This window comes from Kogia breviceps, chromosome 14 (genome assembly GCF_026419965.1).
Source record: "Kogia breviceps isolate mKogBre1 chromosome 14, mKogBre1 haplotype 1, whole genome shotgun sequence".
NCBI classification, from domain to species: domain Eukaryota; kingdom Metazoa; phylum Chordata; class Mammalia; order Artiodactyla; family Physeteridae; genus Kogia; species Kogia breviceps.
The window spans coordinates 76,711,962-76,734,956 of NC_081323.1; the positions used below are offsets into that span (position 1 = coordinate 76,711,962).

The window sequence follows — 22,995 nt, forward strand, 5'->3', positions numbered from 1 at the left end:
GCAGGGGACACAGGTTCGAGCCCTTGTCTGGGAAGATCCCACATGCCGTGGAGCAGCTAAGCCCGTGTGCCACAACTACTGAGCCTGCACTCTAGAGTTCGTGAGCCACAGCTATGGAGCCTGTATGCCACAACTACTGAAGCCCGCACGCTTAGAGCCTGTGCTCCGCAACAAGAGAAGCCACTGCAGTGAGAAGTCCACACACCACAACGAAGAGTAGCCCCGGCTCACCACAACTAGAGAGAGCCTGCATGCAGCAACAAAGACCCAATGCAGCCAAAAATCAAAAATATCAAAAAATTTTAAAAAGTGTTTCTGCATATCAGAAAATAATACAAAGTTGATAATCTTGTTTAATAGAGGTGAGTAACAATATACCTATTAATAAATTTATTTTATGTGTTAGAAATTATGCTGAATCAATGATATGGTGAATTTACTGGTGGATAAGTGTCTTTTAGGACAAATTAGTTCCCATCTTAGATTCTGTGAGTGTCTTCTCTTACACTTTTTCTTCTTGGGTGTGTTCGTCGGTGAGAGTGGGCATCGGGGCGGGGCTAGGGATTGCATTATTGTTGCATCGTGTGTGCCTTGTGATGAAGAGGAGAGTTTTGCTCAGTGTTATGGGGATTATGCTTCCTCTTGTGCTCTTTGGCATTCTAGATCATAGGTGGTGTTTATTAGCAAGAGGGACCACCTTCCCACATTAACTCTCTAATACAAAGTAACAAGTTGTAGCTATTTCTCCTGTGAAACCCTTCCAAAGAGTTCCTTACCAAGAGACCTATTGGCTGGCTTAATTCTCACCCTTTTCTGACCCTGCCTGAATCTTTAAAGGTTATTGAAATAGGCTGTACCTACATTAGGGCTGAAAATGAACATTCTAGTCGCAACCAAAGTTCTTCAGCATCCTGGCATTGCTCTCCCTCAAAGCTCAAGTCCATGTTGAACACGCGGCCAAGGCCAGTGGTTAAGATGTAGCCTGGATAATTAGCCCTTAATCAAAATGGGGCCTTGACATTGGCCTTGGCCAGCTGTTCAAAATGGACTCGAACTCTGCAGGAAAGCAGAGCTGCAAGATGCTGCAGAACTTTGATGATGATTACTTTAGTGATTTTATTTTCAAATGAGGATCCTAGGTGTATGGAGAAAGTTTGGCGCTGTGAATCAGAAAACAATTCTAAGTCTGCCTTCAACTGAGCTGGCACTGGAGAGTCCCTAATTTGCTCTGGGCCTCAGTTTCCTCATGTCTGGAATAGGAAGGGGTGAAACTAGGATGTTCATTTTCAGCCCTAATGTTCTTTAATGGTCTGCTGAGTTTGTAGGTGTCAGGGAAAATGTAATTTGAAATATCTGGTGCCTTCTTACTATAAATGCCAGATACTGATAAACTGAGGCTATAAAGGTAGACCTGACTGGTTAGGAATTACTCCAAATGGCATTTTTAATCAACGTTAGAGTTATTCAAAATGTAACTTGGGGCTTCCCTGGTGGCACAGTGGTTAAGAATCTGCCTGCCAATGCAAGGGACACGGGTTCAAGCCTTGGCCTGGGAAGATCCCACATGCTGCAGAGCAGCTAAGCCCATGTGCCACAACTACTGAGCCTGTGCTCAAGAGCCTGCAAGCCACAACTACTGAGCCCATGTGCCACAAGTACTGAAGCCTGTGTGCCTAGAGCCCGTGCTCCGCAACAAGAGAAGCCATGACAATGAGAAGCCCGCGTACCGCAACGAAGAGTAGCCCCCTCTTGCTGCAACTAGAGAAAGCCTGTGCGCAGCAACGAAGCCCCAACGCAGCCAAAAATTTTAAAAAACCAAATAAATAAATGTTTTAAAAAAATGTAACTTGGGGCTTCCCTGGTGGTACAGTGGTTAAGAATCTGCCTGCCAATGCAGGGGACACGGGTTCGAGCCCTGGTCTGGGAAGATCTCACAGGCCACGGAGCAACTAAGCCTGTGTGCCACAAAGACTGAGCCTGTGCTCTGGAGCCCACGAGCCACAGCTACTGAAGCCCACATGCCTAGAACCCATGCTCCACAACAAGAGAAGCCACCGCAATGAGAAGCCCACGCACTTCATCGAAGAGCAGCCCTCGCTGGCCACAACTAGAGAAAGCCTGCGTGCAGCAATGATGACCCAGCACAGCCAAAAATAAAATAAATGAAATAAATAAATTTATTTTTTTTTAAATGTAACTTGATTTGTCTTCACATTTGGCACCTTTTTGTGGATAATGTTGCTTGGGAGAAAGAAGTTGTATGTAGCAGCCTTGGTTGATTTGTTATTGCTATTTTAGCCTGAGTTCATCTTTGGGTGTCTGCTAAAACTAAAAACACACCGTGGTGGGTACTTTGTTGGTGTCAGTTTTAAAACTGCTTATAACTTAAACCATCAGTACAGATGTTAAGAGAAGCCTGAAAACATCTTTTCTCCTCCCTTTTGAAATTGTTCCTGTTCTGAAGTGGCATCCAAAGTCCATGACGAGGGGGAAAAGTACCACACGAATGTTGGTATTTACTGCAGTTTTGCATTCCCAAGACAGAAAGCAAGGTGTAGAAAATTGACCTTATGAGAAAATATTTTAAGGCGGCCTTAATTTTTAAAAAATAACTAATTGTAACTGCTAAATGAGTTTGGATTAGTACTTTTAATGTTTTACTACTTTTGTTCAAGCTTTCTTTTCAAGCTTGATTCTGAGGCTAGATCATTTCCTGTAAGTTTAATACCTTTTTCTTTACATATTTTCCTGAGTAAGTTGGCTTAATCTCACAGTGTAATAGCTCATGCCAATGAAGAGTTTATATTTTAGATTTTGAATGTGAGAGTGGTTGAAAAACCACACTATTACGCCAGCACAAGAGGCTGAAGGCTGTGTTGTTGTATTTTGAAGGACTGACTCTGAGGCATGGTTCCCCTGTTGTGTGACGCCACACCGGGTGTTGAGACTGTCATTGCACTGGCAGCACTTTCAGTCGGCTCAGGCTTGTTTTCCTCTCGTTTTACTGAAGGATTGGAATACTTTTCTGCTGCGGTTTAATGATTTGGACTTGTGTGTATCAGAGAATGAAACACTAAAGCATCTCACAAACGACACCACAGCTCTGGAAAGCACAGTGACCAGCGGCCAGGCCAGGATGTCCACCCAGTCCCCACAGTCCCTGGAGGATTCCGGCCCAGTGAACATCTCAGTTGCAATCACCCTAACCCTGGACCCACTCAAACCCTTTGGCGGGTACTCTCGCAACGTCACCCACCTGTACTCGACCGTTCTCGGGCGTCAGATTGGACTCTCAGGTATGTGAGTGCTAGCCCCTTCCCTCCAGGCTTTCGCAGGCAACAGCTGTTACAACACAGAGCATCAGAGTATACGGTTTTACTCATCAGACTGTTTTTTATTTTTTGTATATGTCTTCCCTTTTGTTGAGTTTGAACTAAACGAAGCCAAGAAGGGACCATTTCTACTACATCTTCACTTATTAAAGTGTTTGGTATGCAGTAGGCTCTCAATAAAAGCCCATAAGAGTAGGAGACTGGGAGAAAATTATAAGGCCTATTTCTGGTCTTAATATTTAAAAACACACATTTTAAAATTTTTGAGTTTTTATTTTTTTTAATTTTATTGAAGTATAGTTGATTTACAATGTTGTGTTAATTTCTCCTGTACAGCAAAACGACTCAGTTATATATATTCTTCATATTCTTTTCCATTATGGTTTGTCACAGGATATTGAGTATGATTCCCTGTGCAGGACCTTGGTGTTTATCCATCCTGTATGTAATAGTGTGCCTCTGCTAACCCCAATTCCCAATCCTTCCCTCCCCCACCAGCCCACCCCTCGGCAGCCACAAGTCTGCTCTCTATATCTGTGAGTCTGTTAAAAACACCGATTTTTTATTCTGGCTCATCATTTCGGAGTTTTCAGTACATACTACAGATACTGCTACTAGTCTTAAAATTTGTGAATGCACTGGGCTAAGTACTGAGAACTAGAAAAAGCCTGGTCTCTTCCCTTTGGAATTTTGGGATATGGAAGAGACAAGCATAATGTGACTTAATATTCATCAGGCACTTAAAATAGTTCCTGGCACAAAGGAAATGCTATATAAATGCTTGTTAAATGATATTAAAAATAAACACCTATGGAACATTGAGCACTGCCCTTGGACTAGTACTAAACCCATGACAGACTGTAGGTGGTTCAGGTGATTGTAGGTGATTCGGGAGAAGGTTGGAAAGTAGTAGAAGCTGGAATAATCCGGAAAGGCTTTGTGCCAGAGGCTTGGGCCTTGGAAGAATTATCTTTGGTTTGGTTACCAAGAACCTTCTAAAGTCCTTGAAGGAACTTGGGAGTGCCTGCCAGCCTCCTGTTGGCTGTACCAGGTGAGAGCTGTTCCCATGTAAGGAGGTAAGGGCGACATCTGGGTTTTCCACGTAGCAAGTGGACCTTTTTCTTCCGCTGTGACGTTCGAATACCTTATTCATTTATGCTTCATCACTCACCCGTCTCATGACCTTTCTTAAGTCTCTTCAGCCCTCTGATCCGCAGTCCGCTCGTATGTAAAGGGGGAACAGGAACACTTTTTATTTTTTTTTTTTTTTTTATTTTTTTTTTTTTTTTTAATTTTTTTTTATTTTTTTGTGGTATGCGGGCCTCTCACTGTTGTGGCCTCTCCCGCTGCGGGGCACAGGCTCCGGATGCGCAGGCTCAGCGGCCACGGCTCACGGGCTCAGCCGCTCCGCGGCACGTGGGATCCTCCCGGACCGGGGCACGAACCCGTATCCCCTGCACCGGCAGGCGGACTCCCAACCACTGCGCCACCAGGGAAGCCCAGGAACACTTCTTTGGTCATGTTCGTAGGATAGTGGTACATTTTAAGTGAAGTAGTACATATAAAAGCAGTTGGAAAATAGTAAGAGTGCTGTACGAAAGCTGTAACAATGGTGATGACTTACCCAGCCCCAGCCTTCCCACTCGGGCATGGCCTGGGCCCTTGTGTGGCAACTCCAGGCCTTGGCTGAAAGTGACCCCTCTCGGTTTGCCATTTGGTGGCAGGCCTCAGTCTGGCTCGGAACTGCTGTTATTCCTGAAAGCCCACAAAAGCAGGGGTCCCACTTCAGTGGGCTGATAGGTGATTCCTGGGTGGGTTTGATGTCAGGATTCATTCAGAATAATAAATGTATGAATTCTCGCTTTACTTACCAAAAAACCAATTTCTCTTTCCAGGCAGAGAAGCCCACGAGGAGATAAACATTACCTTTACCCTGCCCACAGCCTGGAGCTCGGACGACTGTGCCCTTCACGGCCACTGTGAGCAGGTGGTGTTCACAGCCTGCATGACCCTCACAGCCCACCCTGGCGTGTTCCCCGTCACCGTGTAAGTACTTTCCTGACCCCAGTGGATGTGCGTAAGAAGCTCCATTTACCGTAAACGTGACCGGGATGCCTGAGCAAATTCTCAGGACGGCTTGCATCGTGTTACTTTGTAGAATTGTCATCACTGGGGCCTGTCTATAGGATTGTTTCAGTTTAATTTGGTTTTCTAAAGGTAAAACTTATGCATAGAAGTATCAGAGGGTTAGTGTTTCGACAAGGTTGTGAAAGCATCTGGTTGCTGTGTGTAAGTTTTAGGTGGCCTTTCCTGTTGGTAGAAGAAGCCACAGGAAAGATGAATAAGAGCTGATCCTGTGACCATAAGGACATTTAAGGCTCCTGAAAGAGAAAGGTTTTGTTCATCTCCATTATCCAGGAAGAGTTATTTTTTAAATTGGTAGTATAAATTGAACCTTATTTTCTGTGCTATAGTTACTGTTTCTGAAACTTTTGCTTCATATTTTTTTTTTGAGCAGTTGTCAGTGTAACCGCTTTGCGTTTAAGGCTTTTCTTGCCTCTCCTTTCTCTGGAAAGGAGATAATGATCTATAATTACATGAAATACACAAGATGTAGCCTATTTAAAATAATCTTAGGGTGAATCCTCTTAAAATAATTATCCTGGGATTTATCTATTAGACATTTGGAGGTTTGTAGGACAAGTTAAGCATTATTTGCTGTTGGTTGTAATATCTGGTAGAGAACTTTGTATGTAAAACTTCCAGTTGTGACTAAGAGTTTAGATAATTTGAGAAAATGGACTTAAAAAGAACGAGTCCTTCTCTGGCCACATCATATGCGAGAGGACATGGGTTGAATTCTGAAGGCAGAAGTCTAACACCCAGACTCCTAAGTGCCGGATGGCTATTTCTTATTCTTTACGTGTTTACTAATTTTTTTTAAAAAAATCACTGAACTAAAAATATAATGTTATTTATCTCAAGAAAATGTGTTTCTTATTTCTCACTTCCACACGTGTGGCTCTGCTTGGCGCTATGCCAGCGCCGGTGGCTGAGACACAAGTAAATGTCTCAAGGCCACTGAGCATGTGTCTTGCCCCGTCTTCTCCTGCAGACAGCCGCCGCACTGTGCTCCTGACACCTACAGCAATGCCACGCTCTGGTACAAGATCTTCACAACTGCCAGAGATGCTAACACAAAATATGCTCAAGACTACAATCCTTTCTGGTGTTACAAGGGGGCCATTGGAAAAGTCTATCATGCTTTAAATCCCAAGCTTACAGTTATTGTTCCAGATGTAAGTGAGAACAGTCGTGTGTGTGTCTGTGTCTGTGTCTGTCCAGGAACGTTAGAGCAGGCCCTGTTTACCTCCTTGGGCTAGCTTAGCCCCCGCCATTCTCGCTGTCCAGCTGTGTTGGGAGACCAGGTGGAGTGCTGGAGACTTGGAAAAACATGCCGCCCATTGGGTTAAGAAAATTGCTTCTGCTCTTTGTTTTCTGCTTTGTTCAACAGCAGTTATTTATTGAGCACTGCTGTGTGCCTAACCTGGGGCTACAGCAGAGGCTGGTTCAGCCTCACTCATCCCCGCAGCCACTCCCCGAAGTGTGTTTGGTTAGCGTCAGTCTGAGCAATAACTAGTTCAGAATTCAGAAAGGCAGAAGTCGATAGGAGGAGCTGACTCTGGCTAGATATTGGTGCCTGTGTAGGATTTTACTTGACAAGGAGGAAACGGGCAGAAAGCACTGTGCTGATTTGCTAGTTTAGTTTGCTGCTCAGACTTGAGCCCACTTGTAACAGACTGCACTGAATTTTTGTAAATCCTCTTCTGTCCGTATATGCCAGGTGGAGTTTTCTTTTTGCCTGGTCCTTCTCTTTTCTTATGCCTCGTTTTTATCAGGCTGTGGCCAGTGGTATACCAGGGGCCTGCAGGAGCGACCAGTGGGGATCAGGCTGTGTGCTGGGCAGGGACCAGGCTCCAGAAGGCCCTTTGTGCCTCGCTGAGGTGAACAGACTTTCTCCTCGGACGAGGCCGTCACTGCCTCAGTCTGGGCTCTAGGGAATTTGTAGAGCAGTGTGTCAGGAAGACTGGTCTGCCCGACTGATGTGTGTAAGTGGGATGGCGCCTGCGGCCTGGAGCTGTGAGGAGCAGCAGGAGTGGGGGCCTGGCTGGGATCTCAGCAGCTGGCCGGGCCTGGTGGCTGATTGCCTGTGGGACATCAAGGAGGAGTGAGTCAAGGCCGGCCTCGGCGTTTCCAGCCAGGGGCTTGTCCAAGTGGGGAAAGGCCCAGGAAGGACGCAGCCTCTCAGGGGAGGAGTGAGGGACACAGGCTTAGGCTGTCAGCCATGCAACCTGAGGGCTGTCAGAGCAAGAGGGCATAAAGAGAAGAGCAGGGGTTAAAGACTCTGGGGCCTTGTCAGGGGCGGGGGGATTTGGGCAGAGGACCGCCTTAGGAAGGGAAGGTATGGGTGGTGTCGGAACACCCTGTCTTCACTTAACAAGCTCCAGCTTTAATAACAAGCTCTCACATGTCAATTCCCATGTGAGAATTGATAGTTGAGGCAAGTCTGGAAGTTGTGCACCCTGATTCCAGGAACCCAGCATTGAAATCCTCAGTAACTCAGTGCAGATGTTTCTGGTTTATTCTCTTTGTTTAGGATGACCGCTCATTAATAAACTTGCACCTCATGCACACCAGTTACTTCCTTTTCGTGATGGTGATAACGATGTTTTGCTATGCGGTTATCAAAGGCAGACCCAGCAAACTGCGTCAGAGCAATCCTGAATTTTGTCCTGAGAAGGTGAGCGGTGGGTGGGGTCTGACCCAGCATTGTGCCAGAAAGTCCCAGTTACTCCTGTTCCATGTATTGTGGGTGATTCCTTTCCTCCAGAGAAATTAGTTCCTGTCTTTTTATCAGCGGTCGTCTCCCCTCAGCCATTATGGTGTTGCATCTTCAACCACATACCCAGGTCTCAGCTGGAAAAAAAGTGTCCTCAGATCCACCACTGGCGAGCGGCTCACCCTGAGGGCTGCCTCCCCTCCGATTCCGCGAGCTTGAGAAGTCACCTCCCAGAATGCTCATCTGGGTTTCCAGACGTAACGCTGTATCACAGCAGAGTGGTTCTGCAGGAGCAGCTGCGTCTTGCAGGAGGCGCAGATTTCTATTCATTCCCTCCTAGATGAGATCTGTTTTCTTAGGGGTTTAATAGTTCCCCTGACTGATAGGTGGGTGCGGTGTGGCTCCCTGGGTTTGGGATAGGACCAGAACCTGGTAAGAGTGCTGGTGGGGCCGAGTTACAGGCTTTGCTGCGTGACTGGGTTGCCGTCTTGCTCTCTTCTAGGTGGCTTTGGCTGATGCCTAATCCCACAGCTGCCGTTGTCTGAGAGAGACTGAGAGAACCATAATCATTGCCTGCTGAACCCAGCCTGGGCCTGGACATTCTGTGAATACATTATCTTGCAATGTTGGGTTATTCCAGCCAAAGACATTTCAAGTGCCTGTAACTGATTTGTATATATTTATAAAAAATCTGTTCAGAAATTGGTCCAATGATGCACGTGCTTCGCACTGGGCGTCGCCAGAACCCTTCAGCCTCACCTGCGGACTTGGTGGGTTGATCCTGAGTAGCGCCGGCGAGGATGGAGCAGGCCAGGCTCTCTTTCCCAGGGGTCCCAGAGGCGCTTCACTGCTGGTGGGGTTGAGGTTTGCTTTGGTTCTTGTTTCAGCCCGATCTGTACAGAATGTTCGAAACAGTCTGCACCTTTGATATGATACTGCATTTCCAAAGCCACCCCAATCCATTTTGTGGATTTTATGTGTCTGTGGCTTAATAATTATAGTAACAACAATAATACCTTTTTCTCCATTTTGCTTGCAAGGAAACATACCTATCTTTCTAAGTTTTTTTTTTCCTTTGAAAAAAAATAGTCACATTTTAATACTACTCTAAGACAGATTTGTGCTTTAATCTTGAGTAAAAAGTTAAATATTTAAAAGTCACCTACATGGTAGAGATCTAAGTTTCATTTTCCACGTGGACAGCGAGGAATTCGGTCTTGTTTGAGTTGAGTTGGCACAGAGTGTTCCACTGTCGTTTTCTTCTCTGTTGTCCCTTCCCTCCATTATAAAAGTTAAAACAGGTTCCTCACTCAAAAGGGCTTAAAAATGAAGTACACACGGCTCTAGAGTGACAACGAGCTGTTCTCTTCTGGAATGCAGATGACAGTATGGAAAAGAGAGGGTGATGAGTTGGTCTAATAGTTATGACAGGGTTTCTTGTTTTCTTTGAAGAGGGAGTGGGTTTTCTTTCTTGGGTGTTTTTTTTTTGGTTTTTTTGCATTTATTTTTATGCAATTAACATTCTCAGAAGGAAATGGCAACTAGTAGTAGATCAGTAACGTTAAGAAAACGATGCCTGTGACATTTGAAGGAAAGCAATTCTGATTTGCCATTTATCGGGAAGACCAAAAGCATTTTTCTTTCCTATAACATTTTGATGATCTAATTCCTTTATCCCTGTTTTCCTTCCAAACCATCTTCATTTTGAAACAGTTGTGCATCTTTTCCAGCCTTGTTACTTGTATTCTTACCATTTTTTTTTTCTTAATAGCTTTTTGCCTTAACTCATAGTCATTCATGATTTCTGTGTTCTCCCAAGCCATGTTACAGCAGAAGGGCAGTCAAAACCTCGGAGACGACTGTCAGCACTTCTTTCTCTTATAACCCCAGGTCTGTGTTCTGTTCTAGATTAGAACCAGCCCTGCACTCTGAAATATATTCACCTAGAACATTTTATCCCAGGCTTTTTCTTCTTTTCTTCTTTTAATATCCAGGCATTCTTAAATGGAAAACATTTGTGGGCTTTTACTGAAGGTTGTTATTAAAATAATCATCATAGTAACTTGATATATTAATATTCCTTTTTTCCTTTTAGTACGTTTCAAGCGCAGTAATCGTACTTGTCTATCCAGTTTTTTTATGACATGAGTTGCTTACATGATGCATGACTAACCGGTTAATTTAGTTTTCTCTTTAGAGACTTTGAGACAAGATTGAGAAAGAGCCATTTGGCTCGGCCTTTAGAAACATCAGTATCACTAAGACCAACAGATTTTAGAGGAAGCTGCTGCTGAATAAAATCCCAATGAAGTAGAGTTACAGGAATAGATTTAGAACTGGCAGAGTAATATAAAAGGAAGACAGGTGAAAAAAGTCAGTTTCACTGGTTTGTTCAATCCAGCTTGTTGCTAACATTAGTGGCCCTTGTTTTAATCACAGGGACTGGCTGGCATCTGTAGCCAGGGGAGCAGGGACACTGTTAGGCATGAGGAAAGGAAGTGCCAAAAATGCCCGGATGGTATGACTTGTCATGAGGTCAGGTCACTCACTTTAAAATCCAGCATTCTCCCTCGCAGGTGATTCTCAGAGATCTTCTGGAAACCCAGCGTCAGCCAGGTGTACAAAGGGAGGAGGGGAGCCCGTGGGGCCTGGGTCCACGGACCCTCAGCAAGTCCAGAGGAGCTGTTACCATCTGGGCACTAGCAGACAAGGCCTCGTCCTCTGCTGTCTCTTGCTGGGGGGCCTCAGGATGAGAAGAGTGTCACAGACAAGGCCTGTCTGCCATTCAGGGGTGACCCCGTGCAGGAACACTGGCTCATCCTCAGGCATCTTGGACCAGAGTCCAATAAAAGGTCAGCAACTTACTATTAAAATGGTTGTTTCAGATCATATTGATCTCTTTCCTTTTTCCTTTTGTCCTTTCACTGTATGACTTGAATCAGTTTTGATTCTATCTGTAAGTTTTTCTCGTCATTAGGAACCTGCCACTTCGGTTGTGTTTTCTTTGGCAGTACGTAGGGATTCAGCCTCCTAGTTTTTCCACCCTCCTGCAGGCACTGTGGGGTTTCGAGGGCCAGCGAATCCATTTCACTTACCTTGCTGCATGACGGGCAGTAGCTGGTCTGTTACGGCGTTCACTCCCGGATTAATTTTCTGTGTTTGAAATAGGTGCATATGTGCTTTCCAGAATAAAAAATCTGAATTTGCTGTGTCTCCATTTCCTTCTGTCTGATGGGTGTTTTCTAAGGGAAGAACACGTGCGGTCAGTAATTGGGGGTGTTTTGTAAGCCGTTCTTTCCAAGTGTCACCCGTCGTCAGGATGAGCGGTGGGCAGTGGTATCCTTCTGGGTCTCACCAAGCACACGGGTCTTCTCCCTGAGAGTACAAACCTCTTTTAGTGTATTGGACCAACAAGTGCTCGCAGAGCTGACCCAACTCCTGCCCGGAAGGAGGACGTAATACAGAGCAGGAGGAGCATTCGCATGCGCATGGGAGTTTAAAGACACCCTTCTTGCTTACACACACGCCCTCCGTGTGCACTCAGCCCGAGTCTCCGGAAGCCGGCCCTGACCTCCCGGTACAGAGCTCCCGCGTGGGCCGGGCCTCTTCTGCCAGGAAATGCATCCTGCGCATTTGTAAAGGGCAGTCGTGTTCACCAACGTGAGTTTTTCCCTTTCCCATTGGGCAGGGGCTCTGTGGCTCCTCCCTCCCTCGCTCTCCAGCAGGGGCCGGGCGGTAGGGGCCAGCCTCCGGGTGCTCTGTGGGACAGGGCAGTGCTGAGGATGGGACACTTCAACGGGCTTTTGCTTCTACCTCCTTCGCCTCGTCTTGCCTTCCCTAGTGCGTGGAACGCTGCTCCCTCCTCGGACTCGGAGGTCTGTGTGTGGTATTCCCATCACGATGCAGAAGCCCTTGGAGAATAAGAGCTCGCATCTTCCTTCCCTACCATCTGTAAGATCTGACATGGACCCAGCCCACAAGTCCAATTGGAGATGGTGCTTTGGAAGCACCTCTTTGTCCTGGTGGGTGCACTGTGCCCGAAGGTCCTCGGACGCGCCCACTGTCCTTGCACATTTCAAGAGAAGCGGAGCGAATGCACAGACCCGAGGTGCGCTGTGGAGTCCAGTCCAGCTCATTGTGAACTTATTTGCCGTCTTGAACAAACTCTCTCTCTGCCCGTCGGTGAGAGCCCATCTTTTTCTTTGTCTCTGAAGACCCCAGACTCCTTATACCATGCTCGTTGTTGATCGATGAACTAGAGTGGTTTGACCATTGCAGGAACAGATGGCAGGTTGATAACAGGTTGATAGTGTTTTGTCCGGGGGTGAAGGGGGTTAAGTTTTGCTTTTGAAGTTATTCACCCTCTTTACTCCAAACTCTTGCTCACTCAAAAATATTTTTCTGGGGTTCTTCGTATGTGCCATCATCCATCTAGGAGCTAGAGGCACAGCAGCACAAAATGCCTGCCCTCTGGTACTTCCTTCTGGTGGGGGAGACAGTCCGTACACACACAAATATATTTATAATTTCATGGCAGCCAGTGATGAGGTAAAGAGGGTTACCTGGATGAGGATGCTGGCTGTGACCCCTCAGCTACGGTGGTAGCAGCAGCCATCTTGAAAGAGGTGTGCTTTGAAGGCACACACAAAGGGGGGAATTCTGGTCTGGAGCATTCTATGCAGAGGGCAGAGACTAACTGTACTCCTGGGGCCCTGGCTTGTTACGGGCTGGAGGATGGGAGTCCTACCGGGATTTTCTTCCCACCTGAGGACAAGATTTCTCCGGGCTGCTGACGGGGTGGCCACACAGGCGTGGCAGGCCACAGGCTCTGCAGGGAGATGCAGGGAGATGCTGCAACGCCATCTGGCCCAGGAAGGGCGTTCTCAGGACTGGAATCGGCGTGGCAGGTCCAAACCCTGGCTGCAACTCCGACGGGCCACGTGACTTTGAGTGGCTTAACCTCTCTTAACCTCTCTGTGCCTGTTTCCTCATCTGTAAAATAAGGATATCCAGTTGAATGCAGTGAGGATTGAGCGGGTTTGTTTGTTTTGTTTGGGTCATTTTTGGCCACACCGTGCAGCTTGTGGCACCTTAGTTCCCTGACCGGAGATTGAACCCGGGCCCTCGACAGTGAAAGCACAGAGTCCTAACCACTGGGCCGCCAGGGAATCCCCAGGAGCAGGTTAACAAAGCACTTCGAACAGTGCCTGGCGCTCTGGAAACATTTAGTTTAACAGTGTGTTGTGGAGGGTGTCCAAGAGCAAGGCTAGTGGGTCACCTCTGGTTACCTTTGGTAGATGAGAACCAGCAAAGCAAAGAGATCTCAGATCTCCTCTAAGCTCTACTCTTCCATCAACAGTGCTGTTGCCTTTGCAATGGGTTCCTGTCATTTGCTGAAGTATTTGAGAACTGATGCCTGAAAAGGATGCGTTTATAACTGAAACACATTTCATGAAATAAATACCACCCTCACCGCACATAACACGCATTGATATTTAAAATTTTTAGTTTCTTCTATTTAATTGAAAAACCAGGCTTAACCACGAAATTGATTGCATGACCAACTTAAAGGCAGGCAGCCTGCAATTTCAAAAGCACTGTCCTAGTGCCAGCAATAATAGTGACCAGGTCATTGACAGATGGTAACATATGGGGAGGCAAGAGAACACAGTGTTTAGGAGCTTGGGTTTAGGATTAGGAACCGGATTGTCTGGGTTCAAATCCTGTCACTGCCAACTTTTCTCTTGGGGATCCTTGGGCAAGTTTCATTTATACTCTCTGCCACCAGTTTTTTTCATCTGTAAAAATAAGGATGAGCGTTTACTTCCTAGGGTTCTTGTGAGGATTCAGTGAATCAAAATGTGTGGAGCCTATAGAGGATAAATGCTGGTTGTAGTTGTGGAGGCCCAGAGTCAGCCTGTTTACCTAGATCCCTTCCATGCAGGGGATCTGGTGGGGGTGTGGGTGTAAGGGCCTTCACTTGGGGGTCAGTTGCTGGAAACAGGACCAGAGCTGAGCCCACAAGCCCTGTCTACTGTCCTATTCACACCCTCCCTACTTTGGTCCCTGGAAAAGTTAAAGGTTAGTGGTACAATTCCACCAGTGATCTGATCCATTGTACAGATTGAACTCTGTGAAAGATGACATTTCTCATGACCTCTCTGATGGAAGATGTAGAGACTAGGATGTAGCCCATCTGCAGTCGTGAGCACCCATTGATAAAGTGGGTACCTTGGGATGAGGCCAGGGGAGTGATGTCGGAGGATGCAGGGATCAGTCTGCTGGTTACGTACTGAGTTCTGGTCCTGCAAGCTCAGCCCCAAAGCTGCAGGACACTGAGCCTTCCCTCCCCAGCAGAGCGAGGTCTGCTTTGAATGGAGAGCTTCACTTAGAGAAGGCTGATTCACCCACTGGGGCTGTAGCTGGTAGGGTAGAGTCGGGATCCCAGCTGGATCCCAAGCTGTGTCCAAGGCTGAAAGGTTCAGTCATGCCTGGATATTTCTGGCAAAGTGTCGGGCAACTATAAAACAGGACAAAATTGTCTAAACCAGCCATTTGAGGGTGCTGGAAGTTGACCAAAGGCAAGTAAATAAAAAAAAAATTTGAGAAGCATCTATTTATGGAAAAACTGCTGAACTTCAGGAAAGAACACTTGAGTATTTTGCCTGGAGCTGCTTCCATTTCCCCCCCTCATCCCCAGCTTGTAGTGCTACCAGGGTGAAGGTGTCTAAAAACTAGCAGCTTCATTGTTGGGCTTGATCTGGAGGGAAAGGTGTAAGACCCGTGTGCAATGGCATTGTCTGTAAAAATAGCAAACTCAATAGGAAATGAATGGGGAAAGCCCACAGCTTTGTTAGCCTGAGGCTGCAGTCCCACTTGGGGCAGGTTGCAGACCAGTGGACTCTATAGAAATTTACCAAGGAACTCCTGGAAAAGAGAGAACCAGTGAGGTTCCACACATCCCTGGTTGAATGGGAGTCTGTGTGCACACACGGGAGACCCAAGAAGGCTCAGGCTCTGTGGTGGAAAGTAAACGCTGGGATAGGCTTGAAAACAGACTGAATTTTGAATAGGCTTCCCCACTCGCCCCCAGCAAAGGGTGAAAAGCCTTACTGGCTCGAGTGTTTGATCAGAACCTCAAACCAGTCATTGCTGGTCTCCTGTGCTATACAGATCCAGGGGCAATCTCTTGGGAGTTTTTATTTTACAAAAAATAAAAATATGAATTAAACTGAGCAGAGACATCATGGGCTACATACCATGGAGAAGATAGTTTCCACAGATTGAGTATAGGCAATTTACTAAAAGCAAAACAATAACATCAGCCTCGGAGGAAAATCAGAATCCACAGAATCCACAGTTGCTACAATGTATTATCTAAAATGTCCACTCTTGGGGACTTACCTGGTGGTGCAGTGGTGAAGACTTGTGCTCCCCAAACGGGGTCCAGGTTCAATCCCTGGTCAGGGAATTAGATCCCACATGCATGCCGCAACTAAGAGTTTGCATGCTACAACTAAGAATCCCGCCTCCTGCAACTAAGACCCAGTGAGCTGCAACTAAGGAGCCCACGTGCCTCAACTAAGACCAGGCGCAACCAAATAAATAAATATTTAAAAAATAAACAAAACGTCCACTTTTCATCAACAAAAAAGGAAAGTAAAATGAAAGATACAGTACCATTTACAACCACTTAAAAATGCTTAGGTATGAATCTAGCAAAAGCATATATAGAACATATATGCTGAAAACTATAATACACTGATAAAAGAAATCAAAGAAGACCTAAATGGAGGGACATATGTTCATGATTGGAAGACTCAACATAGTAAAGAGGTCACTGCTTGCCAAATTAAAAGTATAATACCATTCCTATCAAAATCCTAGCAATGGTTTTTTTTGTAGACATAGAAAAGATTATTCTATTTAATTTATAAATTTAATTTTTTAATAATTTTATAATTTTTATAATTTATAATTTATAAATTAAAATTCATAAGGAAAGCCATAGGCCCTAGATATCTAAGGTAATCTTGGAAAAGAATAAAGAGTGAAATCACTCTACCCAAATCAGCCTTACTATATAGCTACAGTAATGGAGAAAATAGAGTATTGGTAGAAGGACAGATGCATAGGTCAATGAAATAGAGGAGCCCCAAAATAGACCCACACAAGTATGCTGCTGGATTTTTTTATGTAAATCTATACTCTTATTAAGACAAAAACTGACAGTGTTGGTACGAAGTTTACATTTAAAAGTTTTCACAGAAACCTAACACATGCTTTTTACAATGGAGTTCTAGATGCAGGTCTAGACGATGTCAAGAACTGATGGATCTCATGAGTCATGACAGCATTTTGGGTTTTAGTTCATGCTTAGGATTAAAAAAAATTGTTTTGTTTTAAAGTGAACCACTGCCCCAGTGTGAAATTTTAATCTTCTCCTGAGACCAGGGCTTTTGAAATCATTCAACTCTTGAAGTGCTTCAGTGAGCTTGTGCTATCAGTGACTGAACCCTGCCACCAATGGTTTCAAAGTTCAAAAAACAGAAGCTCCAAGAGTTTTCCACCCTAAGAGCACTGGCCCTTGTCTTTCCCTACTCTCCCACCTCCTATACCACCCTCTGCCCTTCCCCAAATACTTCAGCCAGTGGCTTGGATGGAGAAGCTGATATTTATAACTTCATGACTGGAGAAGAAAGAGTCTTCTTGTCAATTTCAAGAATCAGCACCTCTAGGACAGAATGAACTGCCTGTGTATACACTCCAATAAGACTTTTCCTCCTTAGCCGGTTTCCATCCCCCCAAAATGGCAGCTTCGGTAACTTCGTAACTGGCTTAGTCCTTTGTTGGGAACAGCATTATGCTGCAGCAGGGAACACCTTGGCTTCTAAGTTCCAGGCATTCACAGCTTATAAACGGTCTCTCAGAGCCCTCATTTAGGTTGCCAATGACATTTTTTGAAAGGATGAAATATTCTGGACACAGAACCAAATCATCATTAGTTGTTCTTTCCTTTGTTTCACCATTTACCCAATCAGGCCCCAAATTTTAACAAAAATGATCCTAACCCATCTCCCTTCTTTCCCACCCCATCCCTCCCACCCCAAATAATACACCAGAAATAGCCAAAAACTACATACATGCTACGCTGTAAAAATGCAGAGTTAACACCGTTGGGAAGAAGGCTGTGGGTTGTGGAAACGCTCTTTGAAGATCTACAGTATCTTTTGCTCTCCCACATCCCAGCCTGCAAGTTTTGTCCTATGTAGAAGGCCCTTTGCGTTTCTCAGTAAAGTTCAGAATGCGTTGCCTTGAAACACTGACCCTCCTTCCCCTCCACTGGGATGGGTGTGCAAACTCTACAGCATGGAGCGGCTTTAAAGCACTTGGGCTGCTGTAGGGCACAGAAACTATACTGGCTCTTCAAAGGACAGCTTCTCAATCCCCCTCTACGGTGTCAAGACAAGTAGAACCCCTTCTTTCCCCACTTGAAACCCACAGTCAGATGTGACAGGGGCCGGTACTGGAGGGTTAATTCTTGTCATCTTTTTTGTCATCATCCTCCGAGGGGTAGGAATGCCACGTCAGCCTTTCCTCATAGGAGGATACGACAACCTGTGGACACCTGACATTGGCTTCCTGTCAGCCTCATCAGTTTTTCCATTTCATCAGGAATATGAGTTCTCCACTGGAGTCTGTAGCTCCAATAATGCGCTGCGGTTCCAAACCCCGGGCAGAGCCTCATGGCTTTTCTGACTCTTCTTTCTTCTTTGGTTTGCTCTCCTCCCCCTTCTCTTCCGAATCAGAATCAGCGTTGCGCTTGCCCCCCTCTGATTTGTCTGTCTCGTGTGCTGTTTCCTGTGACTGCAGGAACTCGGCAATGAGGTCGGGGCGATCCAGGTTTTCTTCTGTGTCGTCCTCATCTAAGAACCCCTTCCACTTGGGGAGGTACTCCACTTGGCCCTTCACCCCTCGATGGTCGAGAACTTTTCCTACCACGTATTCTTCTTCCTCTTCTTCTAGCACCTCCTCCACTTGCTTCTTGTTTTGCTTTTTCCCCCGCAGTGCCCGCCAGCTTTCTGGTATAAAGGGTGACGCTGCTCAGAGCAGCGCCGATGAGCCTGAGAAGAGTCAGTGCCGCGCTACTGGCGCTTTTTTTTTTTTTTTTTTTGAGGAAAATAATTATTTAATAAGTAAACATGAAAACAGTTGTTAAAAAGTCATGGCACAGACACATGAAAAGTCATTTATAGCCATTTAGTTAAGGTTATTATTAGGAGTTTTAATAAGCTAGGAAAATGCTTACAATTTATTTTTTTTTTGAATTTCTGAATTTTATTTTATTTTTATACAGCAGGTTCTTTATTCATTTTTTTCAGTAAAATTTTGCAATTTATATCATTCCTGTCCATTTAATTTTTTTAAAATTTTATTTTTTACACAGCAGGTTCTTATGAGTTATCTATTTTATACATATTAGTGTATATATGTCAATCCCAATCTCCCAGTTCATCCCACCACCACCAACTCCCTCCACTGCTTTCCCCACTTGGTGTCCATACATTTGTTCTCTACATCTGTGTCTCTATTTCTGCCCTGCAAACCGGTTCACCTGTACCATTTTTCTAGGTTCCACATATATGTGTTAACATACGATATGTTTTTCTCTTTCTGACTTACTTCACTCTGTATGACAGTCTCTAGGTCCATTCATGTCTCTACAAATGACCCAATTTTGTTCCTTTTTATGGCTGAGTAATATTCCATTGTATATATGTACCACATCTTCTGTATCCACTCATCTGTCTATGATCATTTAGGTTGCTTCCATGACCTGGCCATTGCAAACAGTGCTGCAATGAACATTGGGGTGCATGTGTCTTTTTGAATGATGGTTTTCTCTGGGTATAGGCCCAGTAGTGGGATTGCTGGGTCATATGGTAATTCTATGTTTACTTTTTCAAGGAACCTCCATACTGTTCTCCATAGTGGCTATATCAATTTACATTCCCACCAACAGTGCAGGAGGGTTCCCTTTTCTCCACACCTTCTCCAGCATTTATTGTTTCTAGATTTTTGGATGATGGCCATTCTGACTGGTGTGAGGTGATACCTCATTGTGGTTTTGATTTGCATTTCTCTAATAATTAGTGATGTTGAGCAGCTTTTCATGTGCTTCTTGGCCATCTGTATGTCTTCTTTGGAGAAATGTCTATTGAGGTCTTCTGCCCATTTTTGGATTGGGTTGTTTGTTTTTTTAATATTGAGCTGCATGAGCTGTTTATATATTTTGGAGATTAATCCTTTGTCCGTTGACTCGTTTGCAAATATTTTATCCCATTCTGAGGGTTGTCTTCTCATCTTGTTTGTAGTTTCCTTTGCTTTGCAAAAGTTTTTAAGTTTCATTAGGTCACATTTGTTTCTTTTTGTTTTTATTTCCATTACTCTAGGAGGTGGGTCGAAAAAGATCTTGCTGTGATTTATGTCAAAGAGTGTTCTTCCTATGTTTTCCTCTAAGAGTTTTATACTGTCCAGTCTTACATGTAGGGCTCTAATCCATTTTGAGTTTATTTTTGTGTATGGTGTTAGGAAGAATTTCATTCTTTTACATGTAGCTGTCCAGTTTTCCCAGAACCACTTATTGAGAGGCTGTCTTTTCTCCATTGTATATCCTTGCCTCCTTTGTCATAGATTACTTGACCATAGGTGCGTGGGTTTATCTCTGGGCTTTCTATCTTGTTCCATTGATCTATATTTCTGTTTTTGTGCCAGTATCATATTGTCTTGATTACTGTAGCTTTGTAGTATAGTTTGAAGTCAGGGAGTCCGATTCCTCCAGCTCATTTTTTCCCTCAAGACTGCTTTGGCTGTTTGGGGTCTTTTGTGTCTCCATATAAATTTTAAGATTTTTTTGTTCTAGTTCTGTAAAAAATGCCATTGGTAATTTGATAGGGATTGCATTGAATCTGTAGATTACTTTGGGTAGTATAATCATTTTCACAATATTGATTCTTCCAATCCAAGAACATGGGTATCTCTCCATCTGTTTGTGTCATCTTTAATTTCTTTCATCAGTGTCTTACAGTTTTCAGCATACAGGTCTTTTGTCTCCCTAGGTAGGTTTACTCCTTGGTATTTTATTCTTTTTGTTACAATGGTGAATGAGATTGTTTCCTTAATTTCTCTTTCTGATCACCGTTGTTAGTGTATAGGAATGCCAGAGATTTCTGTGCATTAATTTTGTATCATGCAACTTTACCAAATTCATTGATTAGCTCGAGTAGTTTTCTGGTGGCATCCTTAGGATTCTGTATGTATAGTATCATATCATCTGCACACAGTGACAGTTTTACTTCTTCTTTTCCAATTTGTATTCCTTTTATTTCTTTTTCTTCTCTGATGGCCATGGCTAGGACTACCAAACTATGTTGAATAATAGTGGTGAGAGTGGACATCCTTGTCTTATTCCTGATCTTAGAGGAAATGCTTTCAGTTTTCAACCACTGAGAATGATGTTTGCTGTGGGTTTGTTGTATATGGCCTTTATTATGTTGAGTTAGTTTCCCTCTGTGCCCACTTTCTGGAGAGTTTTTATCATACATGGGTGTTGACTTCTGTCAAAAGCTTTTTCTGCATCTGTTGAGATGATCATATGGTTTTTATTCTTCAATTTGTTAATGTGGTGTATCACATTGGTTGATTTGTATATTTTGAAGAATCCTTGCATCCCTGGGATGAATCCCACTTGATCGTGGTGTATGATCCTTTTAATGTGTTGTTGGATTCTGTTTGCTAGTATTTTGTTGAGGATTTTGCCTCTATATTCATCAGTGATATTGGCCTGTAATTTTCTTTTTTTGTGGTATCTTTGTCTGGTTTTCCTATCAGGCTGATGGTGACCTCATAGAATGAGTTTGGGAGTGTTCCTTCCTCTGCAATTTTTTGAAAGAGTTTGAGAAGGATGGGTGTTAGCTCTTCTCTAAATGTTTAATAGAATTCACCTGTGAGGCCTTCTGGTCCTGAACTTTTGTTTGTTGGAATATTTTTAATCACAGTTTCAATCTCATTACTCGTGATTGGTCTGCTCATATTTTCTATTTCTTCCTGGTTCAGTCTTGGAAGGTTATACGTTTCTAAGAATTTGTCCATTTCTTGCAGGTTGTCCATTTTATTGGCATAGAGTTGCTTGTAGTAGTCTCTTAGGATGCTTTGTATTTCTGCGGTGTCTGTTGTAACTTCTCCATTTTCATTTCTAAATTTATTGATTTGAGTCCTCTCCCTCTTTTTCTTGATGAGTCTGGCTAATGGTTTATCAATTTTGTTTACCTTCTTAAAGAACCAGCTTTTAGTTTTATTGATCTTTGCTACTGTTTTCTTTGTTTCTATTTCATTTATTTCTGCTCTGATCTTTATGATTTCTTTCCTTCTGCTAACTTTCGTTTTTGTTTGTTCTTCTTTCTCTAGTTCCTTTAGGTGTAAGGTTGGATTGTTTATTTGAGATTTTTCTTATTTCTTGAGGTAGGCCTGTATTGCTATAAACTCCCCTCTTAGAACTGCTTTTGCTGCATCCCATAGGTTTTGGATCATCATGCTTTCATTGGCATTTGTCTCTAGGTATTTTTTGATTTCCTCTTTGATTTCTTCAGTGATCTCTCGGTTATTTAGTAACGTATTGTTTAGCCTCGCTGTGTTTGTGTTTTTTACGTTTCTTTCCCTGTAATTGATTTCTAATCTCATAGTGTTGTGGTCGGAAAAGATGCTTGATATGATTTCAATCTTCTTAAAATTACTGAGGCTGGATTTGTGACCCAAGATGTGATCTACCCTGGAGAATGTTCTGTGCACACTTGAGAAGAAAGTGTAATCTGCTGTTTTTTAATGGAATGTACTATAAATATCACTTAAATCTATCTGGTCTATTGTGTCATTTAAAGCTTGTGTTTCCTTATTAATTTTCTGTTTGGCTGATCTGTCCATTGGTGTAAGTGAGGTGTTAAAGTCCCCCAATTTTATTGTGTTACTGTTGATTTCCTCTTTTATAGCTGTTAGCATTTGCCTTATGTATTGAGGTGCTCCTATGTTGGGTACATATATATTTATAATTGTTATATCTTCTTGGATTGATCCCTTGATCATTATGTAGCGTCCTTCATCGTCTCTTGTAACATTCTTTATTTTAAAGTCTATTTTATCTGATATGAGTATTGCTACTCCAGCTTTCTTTTGATTTCCATGTGCATGGAATATCTTTTTCCATCCCTTCAGCTTCAGTCTGTATGTGTCCCTAGGTCTGAAGTGGGCCTCTTATAGACAGCATATAGATGGGTCTTGTTTTTGTATCCATTCAGCAAGACTGTGTCTTTTGGTTGGAGCATTTAATCCATTCATGTTTAAGGTAATTATTGATATGTATGTTCCTATGACCATTTTCTTAATTGTTTTGGATTTGTTTTTGTAGGTCCTTTTCTTCTCTTGTGCTTCCCACTTAGAGAAGTTCCTTTAGCATTTGTTGTAGAGCTGGTTTGGTGGTGCTGAATTCTCTTAGCTTTTGCTTGTCTGTAAAGCTTTTGATTTCTCCATCGAATCTGAATGAGATCCTTGCTGGGTAGAGTAATCTTGGTTGTAGGTTCTTCCCTTTCATCACTTTAAGTATATCATGCCACTCCCTTCTGGCTTGTAGAGTTTCTGCTGAGAAATCAACTGTTAGCCTATGGGAGTTCCCTTGTATGTTATTTGTCATTTTTCCCTTGTTGCTTTCAAATTTTATCTTTGTCTTTAATTTTTGCCAATTTGATTACTATGTGTCTGGTCATGTTTCTC

General features: G+C 43.7%; 1 protein-coding gene and 1 pseudogene across 3 annotated transcripts in view; one reads left to right on the plus strand and one right to left on the minus strand.

The window, feature by feature from the left end:
* Positions 1-11,392, plus strand: part of TMEM248 (transmembrane protein 248) — a 39,025-nt gene extending 27,633 nt beyond the window's left edge. For all 3 annotated transcript variants that reach the window (XM_067011885.1, XM_059036651.2, XM_067011884.1), the window contains exons 3-7: positions 3,011-3,296; positions 5,228-5,378; positions 6,448-6,631; positions 7,990-8,133; positions 8,675-11,392. In XM_067011885.1, the coding sequence (XP_066867986.1) occupies positions 3,011-3,296; positions 5,228-5,378; positions 6,448-6,631; positions 7,990-8,133; positions 8,675-8,695 (786 nt within the window). In that variant the 3' untranslated portion in view covers positions 8,696-11,392. The remainder of the gene's footprint in view (positions 1-3,010; positions 3,297-5,227; positions 5,379-6,447; positions 6,632-7,989; positions 8,134-8,674) is intronic.
* Positions 11,393-17,504: 6,112 nt separating this feature from the next.
* LOC131741623 (chromobox protein homolog 1 pseudogene) overlaps positions 17,505-22,995 on the minus strand; it is a 33,406-nt pseudogene continuing 27,915 nt past the window's right edge.